Source organism: Prionailurus bengalensis, chromosome D4, assembly GCF_016509475.1.
Source record: "Prionailurus bengalensis isolate Pbe53 chromosome D4, Fcat_Pben_1.1_paternal_pri, whole genome shotgun sequence".
NCBI lineage: Eukaryota > Metazoa > Chordata > Mammalia > Carnivora > Felidae > Prionailurus > Prionailurus bengalensis.
This window is the reverse complement of record NC_057359.1, coordinates 38,047,945-38,073,939: the sequence shown is the minus strand read 5'-3', so window position 1 is coordinate 38,073,939 and position 25,995 is coordinate 38,047,945. Positions and strand designations below refer to the sequence as shown.

Genomic DNA, 25,995 nt, shown 5'->3' with positions numbered 1-25,995 from the left:
GTTCATAGCCTTAAGATTGCTTAATATGGGGAAACCCATAACCAATTGTGTACATAACTTTAATCTTGTTTTTTGAGTTGGGAATATCAGACTCCCCACTTTCTATAGTGTATAATTACTATTGTTCATATTTCTTTTCACCGATTTTGCCAAAAATGTTTGTTCCCAGTGACCGGCCTTTCAAGTTCTTCGTTGGGAATATTATTTCAGTAACCCAAGATCAAAAACAGTAAAAATATTTTAGGTTAGAAGATAGGCGGAAGAAAAATTAATGACAGCCTCACACCACTGCGTCATGAAAGCCTCACACAACTGATGATATAATATTATTATTATTATTTTATTTTGAAAACATATGAAAGGCCAGTAAGTGATACTAGAAGGCTACTTGAAACACGATGAATCGAATGGTGTTTGTAGAGCACGGTATTGCGTATTCTCCACTTTATGCCTTGCTTTGGGTCTCTAAGATATTGGAAGAGGAATGGGGACATGAAATGTATGAATGGGTTGTTGGCTTCCAGTCCACTGACAGGTAGAACATGGTGGCAAATAGAGTATCAACTGTTTTTTAAACACAGTGAAGTCTTTACCTCTACAGAGTGTGACAAAGATCAGGATTTTTTTGCGACGTTGAACCTCAGACTAAACCTTAAACTAAACTAAACTTTGGTGCCTAAGGGGAATTCTAGTCCGAAAAACTTAATTGGGATCCCATTTGTAGCTCCACCTAATGGATTTTAATTAATAAATGTGGCTTCCTATATATCTGTTGTTCGATGTCAGTGAACGGAAATGTGTTTGCATTTTCACATTGTAGAGATGCCTACTGATGTATTTTAATCAGAGATTTACTATTATGATTTTTCTTTATACATAAACAAAGCACAACAGCTTATTTACATTGTCATATAGTTGGTCTTTAAAACACGCCCAAATCTTCACATTCTCTGCTTAAATATCATAGAGTTGGTCCAAACTACCATTTTATTTTCCTTTACTCTTTTTTTAAATCTCTACCTTCAACACCAATTTCCAGAAATCCCACCAATTCTTAAGTGTTTGGAGTCTTCTCCAGGCTAACTAGGCTGTTTCTCAGCGTTTCTTATCATGTGTTCAGGAGGCCACATTCTCAGATTCAGGGTTAGGGTTAGTATATGTGTCTGGTGTTTTGCAGTTCAGAGACCTCTCCAGAGGGTTAGGGTTAGGGTTGGGAATTAGGGTTAGAGGACAGGGGTATATGCCTCCAACCTACCATTTTATTTTGTTTTGTTTTGTTTTATTTTATTTTATTTTATTTTATTTTATTTTAATTTTTTTAATGTTTCAAGTTTTTATTTAAATTCTAGTTTGTTAACATACAACCTACCATTTGAAATAGAGTTGGGAAAAAGAACGTATTAAAAAGACTGCGACTCTTCTGTGCTCTAGCAAATAATATGTAGAGCTCTAATTCCAACATGGGCGTGCATAAGAAAGAAAGTAATGGAGGAAAAGAACATACAGTAATTTCATCTGTTATGTTTCAACCAGGTGTTCTTGTGATGCTAATGTATCAGAAAATTGGTCGTTTGTCATTAGACCATAGACTGATTAGGATTGTGCATTTTTTCATATTCTTCAGCATAGTGTTGATATTGATCAGTGAGAAGAGGCTGATGTGCTTCATCCATGTTGCTTCTGGCACGAATCATACAAGAAGCACCCGCAAAAATGACCGCGACCAGTGATAAAGCAGCAACTACTCCTATAGTAACAAGTTCAGAAATACTAAAATTCCGACCTGTGAAAAACAAAAGGAGAACAAAAAATAAACAGTATAATAGTTGCCACCAAAAATCAGCTACCCTAAACTTAGGCATTGTGGCAGGAATTTTACCAAAATCTTCATATATAATTTTTTAAGTTTATTTATTTATTTATTTATTTTGAGAGAGAGAGAGAGAGAGAGAGAGAGAGAGAGAGAATCCCAAGCAGGCTCTGTGCTGTCAGCACAGAGCCTACAGGGCCTGCTGTCAGCACAGAGCCTGCAGGGCTCAATCTCTCGGTTCCTGAGATCATGACCTGAGCTGAAATCAAGAGTTAGACGCTTAAACAACCGAGCCACCCAGGTGCCCCCATATAGAACTTTTTTATTGTCCACATTGCTGATGAAAGCACCTGTCATGTTGAAGACACTTACCAAATTTCTCCTACTAAGCGGACCCTATTGGGATAGCTATTATTATTTCTGTTCTAAAGGTGAGGAAATGATGCCATAGAGTTTGAGCCACTTGTCCAAGGTCACTTGGCCAGTAGGCACCAGAGTTGGTTTAGGGGCCCAAGTCTTTCAAAACCCACATGTTGTGCTCTTCACTATACCCTGCTGCCTTTGTTGGGAAGGGATTGAAAAGAAAATAAGAATGTTTGCATTTCAAGATCTCAGAAAAAGCAGCACAGAGTATCTCACTCCATTTTTTCTTTTTCGAATAAAGATGCGAAGGCACCATTATGTAGTAGAAAAATTGGGGCGTATTACATGAACTTAAGCTCAAAACTCATTATCTCTGCCTACTAGAAATATGACCTGTGACAATTACCCTTTCTCAGCTACTCATAGCTAGCCTCATCTTCCTTATTTGTAAAATGAGGTTTACAACACTTAGCTCAGAGGGTTGTATGGATTCAGTGAGATAATATGCTATAGAATCAGCTTAATTCCAGATCAGAGTGGGCTCTCAACAAATGTTATGTTCAATCTCTTTATCCCAAAATAAAAATCCAAATAAAACCTCCTAAATCTAAGTGGAAAATATAGGCCTCAGAATACTGTGATTACCTTAAAAGGTAGCAAATGTAGTTTTGGTAATTTCCACAGAAAAGATACATTTGCAATACTCACTTGGCCATTGAACTTCGTAAGTATATCCCAGATTGTCTGGAGCAGTAACAAACATTTCTATGTTGGTAACTGGAGGCCAGAATGGCACCATATTGTATTGCCTATTATGTCCAATTGGGGCATTTTCCAATGGAAATGTGGATACATCTAAAATATGCCAAAGACATCTTGTTAATAACATAATAAAGTTAGTATTAATAGATTATTATGTCCTGAAGGTGACCTAAAATATTCTAGGATAACATAAAAATGTTTTTTTTTAATTTTTTACTGGATAAAAACATAAAAATAGTTTTACTGTATATAGCAGAATAGGGAAAATTGCATAAAACAGAGTTCAAATGTTTTGAACACAGCACTAACATAACATCCAATAGATCAAGAACGTTTAAAAGCAGGGAAGTTTTAGTATTTTATCATCTATGTTGATCATTAGTTGTTTTACTTTTAAATTACAGAAACTTATTTGAAAAAAATTCACTAAACTTCTCTTTCAAGGCTAAAAAAAAAGATGGACGTATAGTTTGCTGAAGCTTCATCTATAAATTTGAGAGGTGCCATATCTAATGGAGGTTTGTCCTTGAATATGAATATGTCTGTTTAGTATTCTTCATTTTTTTCTGTTTACTTCCCGCGATATAAATATGAACTTATCCCCTATATTTTACTCTGTTAGAAAAAACACTTAAATTTTTAAATCAAGTTTCTGGGATATTATTTCCTTCCTGCCACTTCTCCTCTTTCAACTTAAATACAAGTTACAGTCATTTATATTATTAGTGAGTTTCTGTCATCAGGGATAAAAAGAGTGATAGGTTCTTTGTGGCAGAAGATTGGTTTTTTTTTAATTTTTTAAAAAAATGTTTATTCATTTTTGACAGAGACAGAGCACGAGCAGGGAGGGTGAGAGAGAGGGAGACACATCATCCGAAGCAGGCTCCAGGCTCTGAGCTGTCAGCACAGAGCCGGATGCGGGGCTGGAACTCATGGACTGTGAGATCATGACCTGAGCCGAAGTCGGATGCTCAACCGACAACCCAAGATTGTTCTTTTCTATTATTGTTGTTCTACATTTATGTTGATACAACTAAATGAGGTGGGATATCACAAAACCAGAGTTGGAATTGGGCTTGGGCTGGACACGAGTGGACAACTATGTAGAAGAGCTAGAATATGTGAGAAAGTTAGCGGAGTATTACATTATCTGTTTGCAAGAAATATATCACCTGGACAGTCCCTGTGATCCTGGGAAGCACAGAAAAGTATTTTAGCGTCTACTTTGTAAAACAACTGATCATAGCATGGCATGTAGTGTTTATATTTTTGTGACTTTAGATTTACTATGTATTCATGCTAATTTAATATTTATTGCTTCAAATCTGTTGAGCTCTTACTAACGTAAGACACTGGTCTCGGCATGGAGGCTACAGCACTGCACAGAACAGACAGAACGCCTGGCCCAAGGAACCCACGTTTTGGTGTATTCTCGTTAATTATTTATTAAAGTTAATAATGTAGATAAACTTTTTTTTTTTAACTTTCTATTTCACCTTTCCACTACAGCCTGACTCGAACAGCCTCAACCCCATTCAGCATCAGTATGGTGATAAAGTTACATCGATTCAACTGAATGGAGGAATAATTGTGAAAATAGCAAACAAGAACAGTAGAATCGTCATGAAACTTCCCTATGCAAGACCCTTCCCATCTCAGAGTTATAGCCAACAGCCTTCAGGATCTTTCCCCTGTTACCTCTCTGACCTTGTTATTTCCCACCATTTTCTCCCCACTCTCTGCTCTGCTCTGGCCACAGTGGGTTCCTTTGTTCATCCCAGGATGATTTTCCTCCATGTATTTATGTAGTACTCACCATCCCCTTTCCTGATTTTCTTAGCTTGCAAACACTTTCTCCCATCTAACATACTTTATATTTATTTACTTATTTTTACTGCCATTTCAACTAACAACTAGGGGAGTTCCAGGAGGGAAAATATTTTTGTGTGTTTTGTACGCTACTGTATTTCTGGTACCTAAAATACTATGTAGGAAATAGTAGGCACTCAAATAGTATTATTTTCCAGCTTTACTGAGGTACAATTGACAAAAAATTGTATGTATTTAAGGTATATGACATGATGATTTACAAATGGCCACCTGGTCTGTGAAAAGGTATTCAATATCACTAATTCGGAAATGCCAATTAGAACCATCCTGAGAGATTACCTCACACCTGTAAGGATGGCTGTGGTCAAAAAGAAAAGAGATTACAAGCGTTGGGAAAAGCGTGGAGAGAAGAGAGCTGTTGTGCCCTGTTGGTGGGAATTGGTGCAGCCAGTATGGAAACAGTATGGATGTTCCTCAAAAAATTAAAAATAGAACTACCATATGATCCAGCAATCCCACTTCTGGGTATATCTCTAAAAGACATGAAATCAGTATCTCGAAGAGATATTTGCACCCATGTTCATTGCAGCATTATTCATAAGAGCAAAGATATGGAATCAGATACTGTTTGTGAAAGGCTTTGAGTGTGTGCGTAATTAGTTCATTTCTCTCAGGGCAGGATAAGTAGGGTCTGGTCTGCGAAACGTATACACTGCTTCTTCCGAAAAGCTCACTATATTTAGTGCTATATATAAAACTTCATTCACATGACTCGCATTTGGGAAAAATAGAAAATTCAATTAAATGTGCCCATGGATACAAAATGTTAGTGAATAAAACTTAACATCATATTGAATAAAGTTTGCGTGCTCTATATTATACCACCTCATGTCTAATGAGACATCACATTATATGCGATGACTCTCATTTCCTTCAGCTGTAAAATGCAATTCTTATTCCATTTGGACCGTAATGATTTTATAATCCTATGATTTTTGAAGATACTTCCTTATTATAAAACCTTTCAACACATTTTGAAAACTAATTCCATCCTCCACTCATAGACTTATTTGCAACAAAGACTTCTGCTGTATGCATCATTTTAGACATTTTTCTAATCTTTTTTATTTTCTTCCTATGTAGTCGTTCTATGACATTGTTTTTCCAAGGGACGTTTGCAGGGACATGGAATATTTAAGCAGAAGGTTAATCGTTAGTGTTCACTGTTCCTGCAATTTGTAAGTGTTTACATTAACTTGTCTTATAATTTTATGGCCACATTTTGTCAAAAATATGCTTTAGGCTCCCTACTTTTTGCTCATGGTACTTTTCCCTCTACTGCTATCCAAGTAACTGAGAGCTATTATGCAATTTATATAGTACAAGCAAAGGAAGTGGGGAGAAAATAACAAAGGTATTTATCTGATTCATCGATGACCATTAACAACTTGTTATAGATGTCAAATAATGATCTTTTCAAACAGGATATGTAAGGCAAAGGAATACTTGTTTGCATAGTTGAAAGAAAGCTCCAGATTACCCAAGATTTTCCACCTCCTTTTACTTCTTAAGTAAGTCCTAAGTAAGAACAACTTACTAACAGCCATGGCCTTGTGAATGGCTGAATAACTACAGCTTGTGCATTGTTGCCTAGTTCTGAGAAGTGCGTGTTTAACAAGTTTTTGTTCATTCCTAAACCTATGACCTCCACTTGACTTGCTATTGTCATAAGAAGTAATATAGCTAAACATATGCAAAACGATAATTATGATTTCTAAAGGAGAGGGATGTTGTTTTATATTAAATGTATGAATGTCTAAGAAAGGTTTGCTAAAGGAGAATGCCTGAGATATTGGTAAAGAATTAGAAGTGAGCGATAGGATTGTAAACATAAGGTAGTCAATATGAAAACCTAGACGCATACTGGACTCAGATTGCATCTCAAGGGTTGTTAATTTCTTGTTTCTCGTTAAAGAAACAGACATTGTAAATTGTAGATAATTCATTATGACTGTAGGTATGCTTGTGAATACATCTGAAATAAGGTGGCACTCCAATTAGTGAATTCATAGCAGATGGATGAGTGAATAGTTATATGTGAGTTATTTGTTTCTTGAATGATTTTCTGATGGAACATATGATTTTGACCAACGTATCTGTGAATGGTCGTAATCAGGTGGGATTAGAGGCTTCTCCTGTACATACACACCAAGAAATAAGAGACTGGCTGAATTGGGTAGATAAGTCAATAGATAGTTTATACCCAATATTATGTTTATGTGCGGGATAAAGTAAAGGCACAGAAGCCAAAATTTACAAACTTTTGAAGTATGAACATGTATGATGCTTTAACAAATAGAAGTATTTCATTGTTTGCAAAGTGACTTGAGCCTCTCAGCCAAGTAGAAGTGAAGAGAAAGTGGCCTTCTAAATAATATTTTTAAAAACCCATTAAAATGAAGTTGAAAAAGATTTTCTATGCTGTGCTCTCTATAAAAACCAACATTAACTTTTCAAGTTGAAGAGAATTTCCATTTGTAAGAGGCCAGCAGTAATAAAAATCAAAACTGTGGATTATGAGCATAATTTTTTCTGTCTTTTAGGTATCGAAGAAGAGATCAGTGAAATTTTTTTTTATTCACGAGAATGTTCCAAAAAAAGAAAAAAAGACAAAAAAAGACATGCAAATGTTCATTGGAACAAGGAAGAAAAATTTGGGAAACATGACAGTCATCTTTTCAAACTAAAAAATGAGAAGGGATTACGTGCTTACTCTGATAATAATATAATACTGTCTCGTAACTATTTTTATAACTTTTTATCTGCATTTTCAAAGTCGTTTGGGACATGTGGAAACAGCTAGATACCACAGCTCTTTTCTCCTTATTTTGAAGTGTAGTTCACATGTGTTAAGTGCGTAGTGTGTAGTGATAACCATACCACCTGAACGGTCTCCTTGCTGAGCCCGCAAAAAAGCATAGGAGAATGTCTCACCAGCATTATATCTCCTCAGCCATTCATCAAAGACTGCGTCAGTGAAAGTGTGCAGGAGGACAAAAATAGGATCGTTTGGAGATAAATGGGTTTGTCCCCCTGTTCCATTCAGGAATAGATGAGCCAAATTGTGAAGGCTTCGAATAGCAGGGTCATACTTTCCTGTGGGATCGCTGTAACCTAGATATAAAAAGAGGGGTGAGAAGAATGAAAACCATTGCCAATATCTTGCTTTTCAAATCAACAGCAGCGATTATATCGGGAAACAGTTTCTCCGCAGTTTGTCAGGCCAATTTTTGCCCTGATATAATAGCATTGCTTCTCCGTACCTATGGTTGGTGACATTTCTTGCTATACCCAGAGCTAGGTTAGCTTTAAGCCAGTGGCACGACATTCTAAATGTAGCCTCAAGGTTAAAAATAATGACCTGCAAAGATGCCAGCCAAAATATATAGAGCACTCTATTTTGACAAGGCAAACATTGGTTCAGTGGAAATAAAGACAGTGGAAATCTCCTTCTCCTAAAAACTAACACAGTTGGGAGGACATCACTCTGATTGTCCTGGACCTTAAATTGCCAGATATTACTTCAGTTTCCTACCTCATTCCTTTTCACTGTCACCATGTTTATTTCGGGAAAGTTATCTTATGTTTGTGGAAAAGTCACAATTTCCCAGAGCATGCTTATCATGTCTGTACTAGTTTTAAACATCTGGAAAGCCTATTGTCAAAACATTTATATAATATTTAATAATTTCCTATGTATCCTCTCTCTATTTCCCATATTCTATATGATGTATATGATATCCCTATATGATATATATATTTCCTACATTTCATGTATTATGTATTTATTATACTGTATGTCTCCCATATTATATATTGCATATATTTTCCATATATATTTCCAAATGATATTTATTAGGTATATATATTAGGCAGAAGGTAAGGATAGATCACAAAAACGGAGGGTCTGTGATGTAGGATGGAGTTATAAGTGTACCTGGTTGGCTTTAAGAATCAGAGGTGGAAGAACAGGGAAATATTACATATTATTAAATAAAATTAGAATTTAAAACACACTAACCCAAGGGTGCCTGGGTCAATCAGCTGAGTGTCTGACTCTTGATCCCAGCTCAGGTCTTGATCTCAGGATCGTGAGTTTAAGCCCTGCACTGGGCTCCACACTGGGTGTAGAGCTGTGTTTTTTTTTTTTTTTTTTTTTTTAAGATGATAAAATATATTAACCCATTTGTACAATTACACTCATTTATTTAGTCATTTTGTATACATTTATTCCATTATTATTTTTTTTATTTACGGAATGTTTAAAGACTGCAACGTACACGGCATGTTGGTGGGCACTTGTCCTTTCAGACCTTCTGTCAGGAAATCAGTATAATTTGTCCTTTGATTGGTCATCATTAAGATGCAACCTACATATTCTTGTAGAAATTAGTGCTTATGGCCAATAGCCAGATTATGGAAAGAGCCCAAACATCCATTGACTAATGAATGTATAAAGAAGATGTGGTATATATATATGTGTATGTGTGCACACATATACACACACACACACTGGAATATTACACAGTGATCAAAAAGAATGAACTCTTGCCATTTGCAACAATGCAGATGGAACTAGAGTGTATTATGCTAAGTGAAATAAATCAGTCAGAGAAAGACAAATATCATATGACTTCACTCATATGTGGAATTTAATAAGAAACACAACAGAAGAACATAGGGGAAGGGAAGGAAAAATAAGATAAAAACAGAGAGGGAGGCAAATCATAAGAGACTCTTAAATTCAGAGAACAAACTGAGGGTTGCTGGAGGGGAGGTGTGTGTGGGGGGCTGTGCCAAATTGGTGATGGGCATTAAGGAGGGCACTTGTTGGGGTGAGCACTGGGTATTATATGGAAGTGATGAATCACTGGGTCCTACTGAAGCCAATACTGCACTATGTGTTAACTAACTTGAATTTTAAAAAGTAAATAAAAAAAAAAGGATATAATGTTTATGGCCTTAGTTTATATACACCAGTTTAGTCAAAACATAGTGATTATTTATTGAATAATCTCCAAATCAGTGCATTCATATTTAGTTATTAATATTAACATAAAGACAGAATAGAATCGCATCCAGTTTTGATGATAAAAGGGGAGAGAAAGGAAAATAATGATTAGATTTCTATGTCAAGTATCTCAGATCATGGAGACAGAGAGATGTATTCCTATTTTTTTTTCCTCAGGGGGAGGAGCCTAACATGTTTAATGCTATATTTAATGTACATTGTGACAATAAGAAGTTTATAATAGGTTAAATGTGATTCTGTTGTTTCAAAACTTTAAATATGTATCGGTGATGATTTAGAGATATTAAAATGTATTGTATAAAGACAATGGACTTCAAAATTTTTGATTTGAAATTGTGTTCTGTTACAAACTATCTTGGGAAATTCATTTCACTTCTTTGGTCTTTAGTTTCCTCACCTTTAAAATACTTTGAATGAAATAAGGAGAATCACATGGAATATCATTAGATAGTAGTTTGAATTTTTATAGTCCTTTAAAAACATTCATAGGATAATATAAACCTAAATGAAATATATGCCCCAGCCAGGCATTATTGGATGTCAACTAATTGTTTAGAAACTTTATTGTTATTTTTTAAGAAAAAAATTTAGGCTCTCAAAGTCTTGAAAATTATTTGCCTCTACCAGAATTTGATAGAGTTATAATGATTAGCCACCTCACAGATTTGAGTTAATACTTTTCAGGTATTTTAGAGATTGAAGACTAATTTCCCAAGGATTCTACTATGATAATTTAAAAGAGTTTCATGGCCTGACACTTTTCTTTAAGAAGTTCTTTTTTGAGCAGGGAATTGTGACTACATCATCATAGGAGGCAACATTCACATAAATTCATAAGATCAATATGGCTTCCAAAGATTTTTCAAGATCTGAATGTGAATAGTTCAGTTTACTGTGACAACTACATAAAATCAAAACACTGACTTCTTTTACTTACCTTCTACTGTATTTCGGAAACTGTTTGTAGAATTGGAATAAAAAGGAGGGGTGTCAAATAAACCAACTTCCAAGCACTGGGCGACATCCTGTGGTTCAGGAAGACGTTGTACCATTGGCCTCGCCACATTTCCAGCTGGATTTCTCCTAATTGGCCCCCCCTCAGTGCCTGGAAAAAAAATACAGGGTATAGGAACACTTACAGAATATTTACAGATCTCTTTGCTCTTCCATTTTTATGTAGAGCATGATCACTGAAAGATAGGTTCTCCCTGGTAGAAGAGAACATTTTAAAAAGGCAGACTTAGGGGCATTACAGTGAGAAGATTTAAGTTATCACATTCATATCATTGTGATACATCTGTGAGCAGAGTTAGATGTGTGATACATAAAATCATTGGAAGAAAAAAATGATCACAATAACAGACAGAGGTCCTGTTATTTGTTTAATCAACGTATACCTCATTACTGAAAATATATTAACATCAAAAGTCCATGGAAAATTGAATTTTGCCAAAATAGTCTCATAAACCTAAATCCCACACTAAATCTATATTTCACACATGTGTGAAATTTTATATTCAATTACTGTTTGTTTCAAGCCTTCAGAGAAATAAAGAAAAACAATCTACAATTTCTTTGGGAACTGGTCTATATTTCAATCGATACATATTTTTCAGCAATTAATGTGAGAAATAATTAAACTTGCTAAAAGGCACGTGTTAAAAGGCACTAAGACAAACAGGCAAGCAAAGGGCTGTGATACTAGGGATAATAGAATGGGTGCCTTGAGGGAGGGAGGGAGAGAAGGAAGAAGGAAGGGAGGGAAGGAGAGAAAGAGAAAGAGAGAGAGTGGAAAGGAGAAGGGGAGAGACAGAAAGACAGAGATTGAGAAAGAATATCAATCCTTTCCAGGTGTGTGGTTTCAGAAAGATGTCATTAAAGAAAAGAGATTTGCAGGAGCGCCTTGGTGGCTCAATTGGTTAAGCAACTGACTTCGGTTTAGGTCATCATCTCATGGTTCATGGGTTCAAGCTCTGCATTGGGCTCTGTGCTGACAGCTCAGAGTCTGGAACCTGCTTCTGATTCTGTGTCTCCCTCTCTCTTTGTGCCCCGCCCCCCACCACTTGTGCTCTGTCTCTGTCTCTCAAAAACAAATAAATGTTAGAGAGAGAGAGAGAGAGAGAGGAGAGAGAGAAAGAGAGATATTGCAAAGAACCCTGATTCTCTGAGAAGAATTTTCAGGGTAAATAGGGGAAACGTTACAAGTCAAACATTTTCGACAGAGGTAATAAGAACGATGATATGCTTTCTCCTATCTATGAGATAAGCTCCCTCAGAACAAGAACTTTTTCTATTCTCGCTCACCAGTATATCCCTTAATCTTGGTACAGGGCCTGGCAAATAGTAGATGCCAAATAGTTGTCTGGTGTATGTTGATATATGGAAAGATCGTTTGAGCTGTAAAGAGGGCTGGTTGGGGAATAACTTGCTTGGAGTACAGGACAATGCAAGAGGATAAGGGACGGTGGGAACAATGTAAAGCTAGACCAGATTCATATTGTGGAGAAATTATGTTTAATTCAATAGGAAATGAAGAGAAGTCTTAGGTAGGTGGGAAAAGAGGAGATCGGTTAGGAATATTTTGCATTTTCTGTTCCAATGATCTCGAGAGAAGCATGTGTGTGTCCTAAGAGGATATGCAGAATAATCCACTGGGGTGGGAGAGGTGATATTACAATCTCAATTTGTATTCATTTTACCTCATTCATAAAGCTTACTATGTTGTAATGTTTATAATTAATGTAACGATTAGTACCTGATGAATTAGCATAGCAACTTTATATAATATAAAAATAAAACATATGCCACTCTTGAGGTTGGGAAGGAGATAGCACACTGTTTTAGGTATGCATTATTATTAAAACTTTCAGACTCCACCGGCTAAAACTATCAATCCAAGCTTGTGTTTTAAGGATTATTGTTCAGGAGCTATCAATACATTCCAAGAAAAACATGATAGATTACATGGGTTTTGAAAACATCACACCCTAATCTGCCCTCATGGAGTTTCACAGTGGAAAATTCTGATAGTAAAGAAACTAGTTTAAACGAGTTAAATTTAACCTGGGTCTTTTTAGATTTGTTTGCACATGGACAGCCTCTGCCAATGCACCTGACTTAACCTCATATGGATTGGAGTCCTGTGGAGTTTCCATGCAGGAATGAATGAAAAGTTCTGAGTGTATGAAGGAGAAAATAGATTTAAGAAATACTGTGTAGAAGGAACAACATGCTTCATATGATGAATCCAAGATGATATTTTAGTGGCTAGGAGAGTCTTGGGTGTCAATAACTCATTCTTGCAATGTACCAAGTTTGGCGCTTTAATGGGACGCTGGAGAGGCATTGTGCAACAAACACATGAAAATACAGGATTGGGATATGTAAGGAAGGTTTGTTCTAAAAATGTACGTGCATGGCTGTCCAGTAAAAGATGATCAATGAAACCACAGGAATGGATAATTTCATCCAAGAACAGAATTAGGAGAATTAAATAAGATATATGAAAGCATTTGGTACCATATCAGGCATGTAGTATGTGTTCAATAAACTGTTAGTTTCCTTTCATCTTTCACTGGCCTAATAAAGAAAATTCTTGGTGTTTATATCACGAACTAAGAAAAGAAGTATTCCTCAAATGTGTTTCCCTAAAATACACAATCTTCAATTTTTCATCAAACTACGTGTCTTGGTTATGAGACCTCTTGACAAGAACAAGTGATGAAAATAGAATCTTCTCTCCTCTGCCATAATTTTATTTACCCACTTAAACTGTGCTATATTTTGGCATCCAGTCACCAGTATCGTTAGAAAAGGTCTGGAAAAAAATTCCTAGGACAAAATACAATAGCCTGCTCAGAAAGGGATTAATGTTTTCGTATCTAAAGATATATTGATTCTCAACGTCATTTCAAGGTGGGATCACTCACTCAGCTTGCTAAACAAATACAAAATGTATTCTAATTTTTAAACTTCAACCGAAAAAAAAAAAATCCATACACTATCACTTCTCTTTTTCCTATATGCAGCTAAAAAATCTTGTAATGCTGAAAAAAATCTACTGAATTGTTCTATTTAGAATATTCTTTTTGAAGGATATTCTTTTTTTTAAGGTTGATATAGGAATTTCATATTTTCAGCTGAAAAGTATATATGGAAATAAATATATTTTGAAGACGTTAACAAAATAAATTCCCATGAGTCCAGTTTTTACATTGAAGAACAAGTTTAAAATAACCAAACATGCCTGAAGAAGAAAAGTGGATGGGGTAGGTGACTAATAATTAAGACCTTGTGTTGGTGCCACAGAGAGAGGTAATAATGTGATCCTAGGAAGAGAACAACACACTCAGGAACAGATCCACATATCACAGAACCTTGATCTAAGGCAGCAGTGGCCTATACATCACTGGAGAAAGGACGCCGGGGCAGCTGGCTTAGCATTCCCTTTTTGTGTTCGCTTTGACAGAGGTGCAAAGCAGTTAGCTGGAAGAATCTTGCATAAGGTATCTTCCTTTTCTTAAAGATACCCTGCATATCACCTTTTGCTTTTGACCCTCTGACTAGAACTTTACTCTCAGGTCACTTCAAACTCTTTTGGCGTATTTCAAATTTCCTAGGGAAACAATTTGCTCTGAAATTTCAACTCAAGACACATGACTACTCAGGAGTGCTGTATGTGCTAAGAGGATTAATCTTATATAACCATATGTTTCCAAAGTAAGAAAGTGAGCAAGGCACTGGCCAAATTTCTCAAGAAAACCAGTGTAAAAATGTATAGACACTTTCTGTTCCCCCCGGGAACCTTATAGAGTGCCTTGAGTAGCGTAGGTGTTCAATGAACGTCTGTACATCGATTCTCTCTAATAAAATATTTTATTCTGAAGTCCTTAGTAGAATGAGGGCTTTCAGACAGCACATTTAATCTCTTTAGGTAATAGGGAATTCTGAATCCTAGATGGGTTTGGAACTTACTATTACAAAGTGTTCCCAGGGTATCATAATCCTCCAAGGATTCGCAGACCACTCGCCATTGAGAAAAGACAGAGTTCAGGCTTATAAGAGTGGGGTCAAAGTTGCTTCTCGATCCCATGAGGTCATCGGAGCAAATGTCACAGATGTTCTTCCCGGTTGCAAAATTCCAGTAAGGAAGGGAGAATGAAGGATCCTGCAACATTTCCTAGATCAAAGAAACTCTGTTAGCGTTCTCTGCTTTTGTTTAAAATTCTCCCTCTTTGCTTGGTTTTCTCCCTGGCTGTCTGTTTCTATCAACTCTCTTTTGGTAATTAGAACCAGTCAGTGTATCAGTGGTGTCTGAGTAGCCAGAGGAATTAAATATCTTACTTAACAAAGCTTATCACATACTATGAAGAGTCATTGAGGCACTAAAGAGAATGAAACTCAACTCATCATACAGAAGTTTCTACAAATGCTATTTTTGGGGAAAGAAGTCTCCCCCCCACTTTTTTTTTTCAGGTAGGTAATTCAAGTTCTATTGGTGATACCAAAATATATATATATATATATATATCTATATATATATATCTATATATATCTCAATAATAGCTTTCGCTCCTTGACATTTTACCTCCTGTTTTCATATCTCTAATTCAAGCATCATGGAGTCTTGGTCTGGAGCCAGATCCAGTCTTTAAATATACTATGTAGAGCAGTGCTTTTTGTTTTCTTTCTTTCTTTCTTTCTTTCTTTCTTTCTTTCTTTCTTTCCGTTTAACATGAATGACTTCCGGCATTTAGATTCTGGTTTTTAAAATTTATTTGTGGGTTAGCAAGGGTAGTGGAAGAAGCCCATGTGAATTCCAGGTTTTCCAAATATGGGCTATATGGATTCGACTTTTCACAGGCTACACAGACAATCTCTTTCACATCACCGTATCTGCCTGGATACTGAAGGCGTTTTACTTAAAGACCCCTGCTTCAGAATCTAAACTGTTAAGACTTGGGTTTCTGCTTAAAAACTAATACCAACGGGAAATGTGAAATGAAGCAGAGTATTTCTTTGTGCACGCAGTTCTTTAGACCAGGGACATAGTTTCCTTCCAGAGCTGATCTCAACAATTTTAAAAGTACTGGATTCAGGGGATGCCTAGGTGGCTCAGTGGTTTCAGTGTCCTACTCTTGATCTTGGCTCAGGTCGTGATTTCACGGTTCGTAAGATCAAGCCCCACTTCAGCTCTGCGCTGACAACGTGGGGATCTCTTTCTCTCTCAAAAAACAAAATAATACAAAACAAACAAACAAAAACCTTAAAAGAAAAAGTAATGGACTCAAGATCACATGCTTATTTTATTGAGTTCCTTAAAACATACTTTTATTTTATTTGTTCTCATTCCTTTAGACCTTTGGGGAGTTATGTTTAGGGAGTGAGATTTAAGGGTAGAGATTGCCATCATTGTGCCTCACCTCCTAAGCATTTAGTACATTTCTGCTTTTTCGCTTTAAACCCTTTAGGAAGCATTTCCTGGTCCCCAGGGCATTTTAGAGGACCAAAAGCTTTCCAAAGCATCCTCCTTTATTGATCTCCAGGGGTTTAGAGTCCTTGTTTAGAAGCCATTGTTCTGGTTCACAAAAATTAGTGACAGCTTCCAAGGGATCATTAAGAGTCGGTTTGTGGTTCAGAATTGACATTTGGGAGTTGGAGAATATTCATGTGGCATTTCAACTGTGCATTACATTTAGACTGTAATTCGTTGGATCCCTTGTGCTGTTGGGTTTTAAAAATATAAGGCATAGAGGTTGAAGTTTACACAGGCAAAATCGAAGCTTTTAGATACTTTCCACCTGCCCTTTCATTTTGGTGTGCCCATGAGAAAATGACTTGGAGGCATGGAGATCTGGAGTTGATTACAAATGACAGATTTATCTACTCCTAATCTACTAAATGTCTTACTTGTAATAAGAGCTATAAAATATGAAGTTCAGAGTATCAGATGAATTAACTTAATCACTCTCAAACTGAATATGGATGGACCACTTTTATACCAATGCTTTATTCTGTATTTTAGTGCATTAATTCTCTCTCGCCTCACCATTTATTTTCTTGTGATAGTGCTGGACACAAGCATACTGCAAATCAATAAATGAATCTAAACACCTTTTTTACCCTCAGATATTTTTAGATTAACTTTTACATTTTAATTTGAGGGAAGGAATCCATTTACCTAGAAAACACGTTCATTTTGTGGATTTCCTAGTTGAGATCTAGTAATTTAAAATTTCATTTTATTTTTTAATGTTTATTTATTTTGTGTGTGTGAGAGAGAGAGAGAGAGAGTGAGTGAGCAAGTGTGTGTGGGGGGGGAGGTGAGAGAGAGAGAATCTCAAGCAATCTCTGTGCTGACAGCACAGAGCCTGATGTGGGGCTTGAACTCATGAATGCTGAGATCATGGCCTAAGCCAAAACCAAGAGGCAAACACTTAACCAACTGAGCCATCCAGGCGCCCCTCAAATTTCATTTTAAAATTACAATACTCTTCTCAAGAAAAGCAATTGGTAAAATAAATGATAAAAAAGTATCTATGTTAACATACTTTAATGTGGTTTGAGGTTCTCCGCTTAAAAGATAAGCAGGCAATACTTATGTTTGGGCTGAGGTCTACCATATGCCCCAAAAGTTGATGCCTTTTAAGTAAAAATGAGACCTGAATGGTGTGATACTTTTAGTAGGTTTCTGAGGTAGGAGGCATGGAAACAAAACAGAGTTCAATCAACATATGACAATATAAAGGATATTGTTTTTCATAATTTATACATTGTGCCATAGACTCAGAATCATTTGCTGGCATAGCAAAGTGTATATTTGGGACTTGGTAGACTGAGAACTGTATGCACACTTTTTTTTTTTTTTATACAAACCAGGAGGAGGGGATATCGATTTACATTTGGGAAGGCCGGCCCATCAACTGAGATTCTTTTGTTGCAAGCTATATGAAGATCATTTTTTCAATTATGCTGCAGCATATGTCCATCACATTACATCACACCTAGAGATGTCTCAACTGGCTCCCTCACCATTGATATTACTTTCTTTTCCCTTCACAAAAGATGAAGACTAACTAATGAGTAAGTAATTTACTAACAGGGAGAAATTTAGAATGTCAAAGACAGATCAATATCATGAAATCGCTTTGCCATCACATGTTTCGATCGCTCAGAACGTAGTGGATGAAAACGGCTTCCAAACGATCCACCTTGTCTGTCGGGGACCTGAAAAGTGCGACATGTCACACATACCTGCATGTCTCTCTCCAATTGCAGAAGGTGGTACCTGTGCCATGTGAGAAAAGCCGGTCCCTCGTGAGAGAAATCCACTTCGCCAAAGCTTTCCTGTCCCGGCCCAAGGAAAGTCTTTTTGACCGAATAGTAGTGTGTCCAAACAAAGTAGTTGTAAATGGAAATGTTCTCAAATTGTGGCGTGTTGCCATCTGGCCCCAATATTTCCTCTGATCTCCTGGTGGCGATGACAAACTGAGGGTGCATTGTCCGCTTGGCCAGATGCAGGGCCTGGACAAAGTGGTTCTTTTCTTCTGCACTCAAGTCCAGAAGATTTCTCCTGACTTCAAGGATACAACATTCAAACGTGAAAATGCGCCACGTGAGCGTCATCGTAACACTGCGTCCCATGTACCCATTAATGTAATTTGCATATATGCTTAAATAAGTTTATACTCCTTTAAAATTCCCCTCACCCGAATCTCTTCTTTAGGCCTGTTTTCTGCCTTCCCCCGCCCCCTGCCCGCCAACTTACTCTAGGGTTTTCATTAGTTTTCGTTATTATGACTGTGGACTTTATGATTCTGTGATCTCGTATTTATTCCTGCTCATCATTGGTATATTTTTCTGGAACTTTCTATCTTTTCAAAATCATAAGCCTCGTAAAAAACATGGCATAGTGGTTAATACCAGGGACTTACTCTGTGACTCTGTACACGTGTTTCTAAGTCTCACCTTCTCATCTGAAAGGGTGTACATAAAAATAATACCTGCTTCATAGAGTCGTAAAGGTTAAAGAATACACACATAAAAAGCAATTATATCAGAGCGTGGCTCATAAAATAGACTCAATAAACATTCTGTTAGACCCTTGGCCCAATGCTTGGCACATAGAAAACAACGATGCGTCGCTGGATTTACTATTTAAAGCTTTATTATTTATTGCCACTTAGTAGAGTGAAGGCCAGGCTCGTCACCTGAAATGGCTGAACTTGATCATCACAAGGGGAAGTTTCTTTGTGGGTTAGCAAGTGTAGTAGAAGTAGATCATGGTTTAGAGCTAGCCTGACCTCACTGGCAAATTCCAGGTTTTTCAAGTACCAGCTGTAAGGATTTGACCTTTCTGAACCTCACTTACTACAATTAGCATAACTACCTTGAGAAGTCACTGAAGGGTCTAGTCATGAACACCTACCATGGTTCCCTGCATGGAGCAGTTGCTCCATAAATGTTTTGGAAGGAGATCTTGTCAGTCAGAGGATCTGAGCCTTAACCTCAACTCTTTAAATACACTTACTAGCCTCTCTGAGCCTCAGTTTCCTCAACTGTGAAGAGGGAAGAGTGAGTTGTATGATTTTCAGATGTGCTTCCAGCTCAACTGATTTAGGTTCCTATTAAATGCATAGAGTCTCATGAAGAACTGTATATACACACAGATCCCCACTTACCTATGAGAACTCTCTGGTCACAAGCAGCTCCTTTCCATCCAGGACGGCAAGTCCCACAGTTGTGTCCTGAGAAATTGCCATTGCATCGGCATGTCCTGTTGAAGAACCTCGTGGGCCAAGCCTCCCGATCATCTCTGCCATCATGCGGGTAATGGGGGCTGTGGGGTCGTGAGTCTGCAGTCACTGCCTCACACCTGCCCCGCCCTGACGAGGAGCCACAGCGGTCAGTCCCAGGCCCAGACAGTGGGGACAGGTCTGGGCAACACACACCATTTCTCAGAGCCTCAACGGTGGCACACTGTCTTGGGAATTGAGCCCAGGTCTGTTGAGAACACAGCAGGGGCAAGACGATGTATCCCAGAGAGAGGAATTTATGGGCTTTCATTCTGCTCGAAGCAAGAGTGAAGAACAGATCTCTGGTTTGCAGCCCTTTGTGTAGAGACTGAAACACATAAAAATCAGGCTGAAAAGGAGAAAGCAAAATGGCATTAGTGCAAGTTTTCTTTTTGTGCTGTTATAAACAGGCAGGAGCCCTCCCCAGCCGCCCGCAAAATGCTTTTCATATCTGTGAAATGACATTTCTCGCAAATAGTAAAAATAGTAATTTACCTGGAAAAACTTGACATGGATAATAACTACATAATTAAATCCCCTGCCCTAGCATTTAGTTTTCTTTATTTTAAATTTCTATTTATGAAAAAAAAAATACTTATCATAGATGTCTCTTATCCAAAGCATTCGTTAGCAGGTCATGGCCATTAATTACATTTAGCCATGAAGCTGAAAGAATTGGAAGCAGATTTCCTGCTAGTTAATTTCCGTGACTTAAAATCTCCCATCCTAATGGAGTTTTGGCGGGCATCCACCTGCTCCCCATAGAGCTTCCCTCCAGTACCTTAAACTCCTGAGCGGGTTCTCTGATGAACCCCTCTCAGAGCTGAGTGTTTTATATTTGCTTGTCCCCTGATGTCAGAGCTGTTAATTGCATGTGAGTTTCTGCTTGATAACTAATCCCAAATCTGCTCACCCAAACTGGGAGGGGCTGGTCCTCTTCCCCACCCTTTACTAATCCCCTTTCACTTCAGTGCGTTTTTCTGCCCTTTAAGTACTTTGTTAGCACATGATTCCCTTCCCACTGATTTCCTTGTGATGCTTAAAGTTTTAAGAAAAGGTCAGAGGCACTAATTTGGAACACAAGTCAGAGAAACTAGAGAGCTTTTGTTTGCATTGTAGAGATTTAGGTGCTTTTTTTTTTTTTTTTCCCTTTGACTTATATCTTTAGAAGATGAATGAGATTACTTACATTTCCTTAGTGATACAAGGGCTAGACTAGTACTTGTATCTGATGGTAGCTTTGAGTTGTGTTTGGTCTTGAAAACAGATGTTGCCATTCTTATAATTTCTATAGGGGATAACTGAAGTAGAAAAGCCATCAGATACAACTTCCCCGAGTTACATGGCATTGGCCTTCATGGCGCCCGCTGGTGTTGAGAGTTGGGTACTCCAGTTCCTTTACCTCCACTGGGGTAGTGTCATCTACGTGGCCAAGCATCACAGGCTCACCACTAATACTTCTGTTGTTTAGAAGATGACCGCTGAATGGCTTCTTCTTTCCTTGTGCCAATGGCACACTAATTTTAAATTTTAATATGTTGTCATAGTGTTAATGGCTTCGTACAATCATTAATCGATATCTCAAGGTTTCATATCCATTCAGGGCAAATTTAATTGTGAAAAATAACGCATATAAAATGATATTTAGATAGTCTTTTTGGTCGTTTTGCTTCTTTTAGTCCGACCTCTTACTGGATCAAAGTAGATTATCATTTTTCTCTCTGGAATAAAGGTAGTAGTAATGTAACATTGGTGGGTTTCTTCATTTTGACAAAGGTACTAAAGGCATGGATGTTAACATCTGTGTAACTTTTCTGTATATCTAAAATTATTACAAAATAAAATATGTATTTTAAAAAACTATTTAAAACACAGTTTTAAATTATCCATCCATATTCATATATCATAAGTTATTCATCCATATTCATATATATATTCATGTATGCAGATATAAGTATACCACAGTGTGTTATATTACGTTGAAAGAAAAAAAAATGAGGCTTTGCCCATTACACCTCTTTGTTATATAATTTTTACAGTTACCTCAGGGTACCCTGAGTGCAGTGTGATACATAACTGACTGATAGGCACAATGTGGGGGCATCTGTATCAAATCACCTAATATTAATTAAATGTAAGAATAAATGTAAAATGATGCTCTGATATTTTCTTTCCGGACCCCTTAGGAGATTGTGAGAATCCCACCCTGGAGATCACTGCTAAGGGTGATCTCATCCTACCACGTGGAATTCATCTATGGGCTAGAGAATCTCAAGTCAGTAGCTCTAATAACACTGTCTCCCCAGAGGTCCTGACTTCTATATCTAACTGCCTACTCGCTAAGTCCATTTAGACGCCTAGGAGATTCATCAGACATTTATAAAATGTGTTCCTCTGTCTTTCACATCTCAGTAAACGGAATCACTGTTCAGCCCATTGCTTAGGAAAAAACCAACACGCCAAAGTCATTGTTTTTTCTTCTTTGTTTCACAGAGACTGCGCTCATCAATTGGACCGACAGGGTCTAATTGGAAGCCGTCCTTAGCTCACACCTGCCCTGTGGCCATGACCTCATTTATCTCTTCACCTTCCATGCTTCACCACACAGGAATGTATTCTCCAGGGAAGATTTTATTCTCCGCTTAGCATTGTGAAAGAACTTTTACTACTGATACCCGATCACCACTGCTCTCAACAAAACCCTTCAATGTCTTCCAAATACACATAGAATAAAATCCAAATGCTTACAGGAGCCTATATGATCAGGCCCCTCCTATCTCTTACAACGTGCTAGCATCCTCCTCGTTACTCCTTTGTTCAATGGCCAACTTATTACCCCATTGGCCTTGTCCCCAAGTCTTTGTGCAACTTTCTATTTCACTTCATTCAGGTTTCTATTCCAATGTTATTTCTTCAGAGTGGCCTTGCCTGATGATCCCACCTGTCAGCTCCTAACCCCATCATTTATTACTTCCTTTTTAGGATTTAGTCTTTAAAGTACCAAACACTGACTATAATTTTTGTTCCATATTAATTTTTCACTTATTGTTTCTCTCACTCATCATAAGGCAAGTTTTTGTCTTTCTTTTTCAATACTGACCTGAGAAATCATTAGAGAATCACATAGCCATTAATTTTTTTTTTTTTTTTTTTTTCTTCTGGGGCGTCTGGGTGGCTCAGTCAGTTAAGCGTCTGACTTCAGCTCAGGTCATGATCTCGCTGTCCGTGAGTTCCAGCCCCCTGTCGAGCTCTGTGCTGACAGCTCAGAGCCTGGAGCCTGTTTCCGATTCTGTGTCTCCCTCTCTCTCTGCCCCTCCCCCACTCATGCTCTGTCTCTCTGTCTCTGTCTCTCTCTAAAATATATAAGCATTAAAAAAATTATTTTAGAGAGAGAGTGTACAAGTAGGGGATAGGGTGAGGAGGGAGAGAGAATCGGAGTCAGATGTGGGGCTCGATCCCAGGACTCTGGGATCATGACCTGAGCCGAAATCAGGAGTCGGACACTCAGTCGACTAAGCCAGCCAGGCCAGGCATCCCTAGCCATTTTTTTTGTTTGTTTGTTTTCAGTGAAGTTGGGCTAGACATCTGACTTACCCCTAGTCTAAAGATTCATCAGTATTCCCACTAAAAGAAAAAATACAACCTACCTTCAGTATTTTTATTAGTTACTATTAATGAACATTTATAATTTCCTAAATGTTATACATACACTATATACCCTTCTTCAAAAATATTATTAAAATATTACTTTTATGTCTGTGTTGCAGATGAAGACACAGAAGTTTATGGAGATTAAAAATTCTTTAAAATTCATGTAATTTTCAGTTTCAGGTTTTGAACTCAACTTAGTTTGTTTCCAAGACTAACTGTGCTTTGCAAGTACTGCTCCCATTCTAAAAAAGGAAAACCGGAGAATGGAAAAAGTGCTGTATTTTGAGTCATAAAATATACCAGCTTCGCCTTGGTAAACAAGTGCCTTCATTTCTCTGAGTCTCAGTCCCTCATCTGTAAGTCATATGTAATAAAGAGATATTGTTGGGGCGAAAAACTCAAATAAAAATAGCCAGCAGAATGCAGACTGTCAATCAATAGTAGTATGGGGCACCTGGGTGGCTCAGTCTGTTGAGCATCCGACTTCGGCTCAGGTCATGATCTCGCGGTCCATGAGTTCGAGCCCCACGTCGGGCTCTGTGCTGACAGCTCAGAGCCTGGAGCCTGTTTCCGATTCTGTGTCTCCCTCTCTCTGCCCCTCCCCCCGTTCATGCCCTGTCTCTCTCTGTCTCAAAAATAAATAAACGTTAAAAATTAAAAAAAAAAAATAGTAGTGTAGTAAGTAAATGAATAAAAGAAATCTTAAAGTAGATGAAAAATACTGAAATTAAAACCATATTCATAACTAACTTCATAGCCTAGAATGCATTGTATGCCGTGTCTTTATTATTACTAAATATCCAATCAGTTCTACGAGGAGTCCTGTGGAGCAAGAATTTTAAACACTGAAGAGAGGAGAAAAGCTGAAATGGCAGTGTCTACGATTTGTAAAAACCTGGAAGTAGATGACAAGTAGTATATTGTACCACATACGCTGACATCATTTCTTAGCTTTCTCGTGTGTTCTAATGTGGGAGGTTGGTGCAAAGCGTAAAAAGAAAAATGTACTTACGCCTTTCCTCTTTCACTGAACACTGTGGACTGGTTAGCATGCCATAATCCGGCAAAGTTATTCACAGCATAGTTCAGAAATGAATTTTAAAACACATATGCAATAGACACACGTTGGCAGCATAAGAAGACTTGTCAGGAATCACCGTTGGGGTGTGAGATACATTCAAACCGGATGTGAAAATCACCTCTTGGGGAAAAGGAATCGATCCCTACTTCCTATTTTGTCCTTTCAAGACTTATCAACATCATTTATAAAAGAAGTTACCAGAAATCTAAATGATAAGGACCAGGAATTAAGGTCAAATTGAGGAGAAAAAAAAGTTTCAGGAGCATCTTAATTTTGTCAGAAGACTTATTAATGAATATTAATGTCTTTGGTGATCATTTGTGGCAAATGACACTGAACGTATTCATTGTCCAATTGGTTCACATGTTATTAAATTATGTGCTTACTTGTACTAAGCTTAGATTAATGGCTAGAATTCCAAAGGCATTAAGGCAACTCAAAGTCGTCTGTTGAGCCAGTCATGTGCTTTTACCTCATGGAGAAGCTTAAATTCAGTGAAAGCAATGGGGAAGAATGTTAGGCCTGTGTTTTTGTGTCACTAAGCAGAGTTTCAGTGAAACATAACGTTTCTGTTTTAGGGCAGAATATTTGAAGTTGAGGTCTCAGGTTGAAGTTGAAGTCTCTGACGAGACTTGCCATTAATTTCTTATTTGAGTTTTCAGATCTTTACACGACATCGCAAATACTGGTATGGGACAGTTAGCAATAATTTGATTTCTGTCTAGTGAAATTCTTTCTGGCTAAGTTAATTTTAAAGCAATTAGGGGCGCCTGGGTGACTCAGTCGGTTAAACGTCCGCCTTCGGCTCAGGTCACGATCTCACAGTTGGTGAGTTTGAGCCCCGCATCGGGCTCTGTGCTGACAGCTCAGAGCCTGGAGCCTGCTTCGGATTCTGTGTCTCCCTCTCTTTCTGCCCCTCTCCCATTCTCTCTCTCTCTCTCTCTCTCTCTCTCAAAAATAAATAAACAGTAAAAAAAAAAGTTTTAAAGCAATTAAAGAATTTCTTTTTACTGATGATTTACATTCTTCTTGTTTCAGCCAATGATATTATAAGATTTCCCTGCAGAAAAATTTCTAAATACTCATGTTAGGCATCAAAGTCAAAACAAGCAGATGTACTTATGTCTGGAATCAAATTACGTAGCGCGTTTGTTCTGTAGTTACGATTAGAATGCTCGTTTCCAAAGATTATGTCTGCACGACAATATTGGTAAAATATACAGTCTCTGTGGTCTTGACATTTCTAAACCTATTTCTTCTGTGGTCAAAATAGTCACCTTCCTCTTATTCAACGTCTACTGTGTGCAAGGGGCTGAACCAAGGCTGAGGCTTTGAAAATGATGGGCAGTCTAGTCATGATACGTCAAGTGCTTATAAAGTAGTTAATTAACTGTACATCTGTGTAATGTTGTGTAAGAACACACACACACATATATATGTGTAGAGAGAGAGAGCATGCACGTGCGCAAGAGCAAGCGAGCGAGAGCACACATTGGCTCATTTATTCCTTTTTAACCATATTTTGAAATTATGTGGGAAAGAGCAAAATATCAAGCTTATATAATCTATATCAACATTGCTGACACTTGTTTCTGCTTTAACTTCTATTATA

The 25,995-nt window shown here is 37.5% G+C and overlaps 1 protein-coding gene and 1 long non-coding RNA gene across 2 annotated transcripts; one reads left to right on the top strand and one right to left on the bottom strand.

Annotated features, from left to right (window-relative positions):
* LOC122475158 lies at positions 1–20,751 on the top strand. Its single transcript, XR_006295103.1, has 3 exons — positions 1–107; positions 12,570–12,577; positions 20,740–20,751. It is a non-coding gene; the product is annotated as an uncharacterized LOC122475158 (long non-coding RNA).
* TYRP1 (tyrosinase related protein 1) lies at positions 322–20,610 on the bottom strand. The gene is made up of 8 exons (XM_043566875.1): positions 20,433–20,610; positions 19,538–20,000; positions 18,111–18,433; positions 14,832–15,036; positions 10,795–10,962; positions 7,760–7,939; positions 2,882–3,028; positions 322–1,783 (listed from the first exon to the last, which is right to left on the bottom strand). The coding sequence occupies exons 2-8, from the start codon at positions 19,920–19,922 to the stop codon at positions 1,578–1,580; spliced, it is 1,614 nt and encodes a 537-aa protein (XP_043422810.1). The 5' UTR covers positions 19,923–20,000; positions 20,433–20,610; the 3' UTR covers positions 322–1,577.
* Positions 20,752–25,995: the final 5,244 nt, after the last annotated feature.

Bases quoted from the DNA above. Each gene is read 5' to 3' on its own strand.
- TYRP1 (XM_043566875.1), bottom strand. From the start codon at position 19,922: ATGAAAGCCCATAAATTCCTCTCTCTGGGATACATCGTCTTGCCCCTG. The intron at 15,037-18,110 runs GTATGTGTGACA...TCTTTGATCTAG, and splicing joins AATTGGAGAGAGACATGCAG to GAAATGTTGCAGGATCCTTC. The intron at 1,784-2,881 runs GTGAGTATTGCA...TGTTTTTCACAG, and splicing joins TTACGAAGTTCAATGGCCAA to GTCGGAATTTTAGTATTTCT.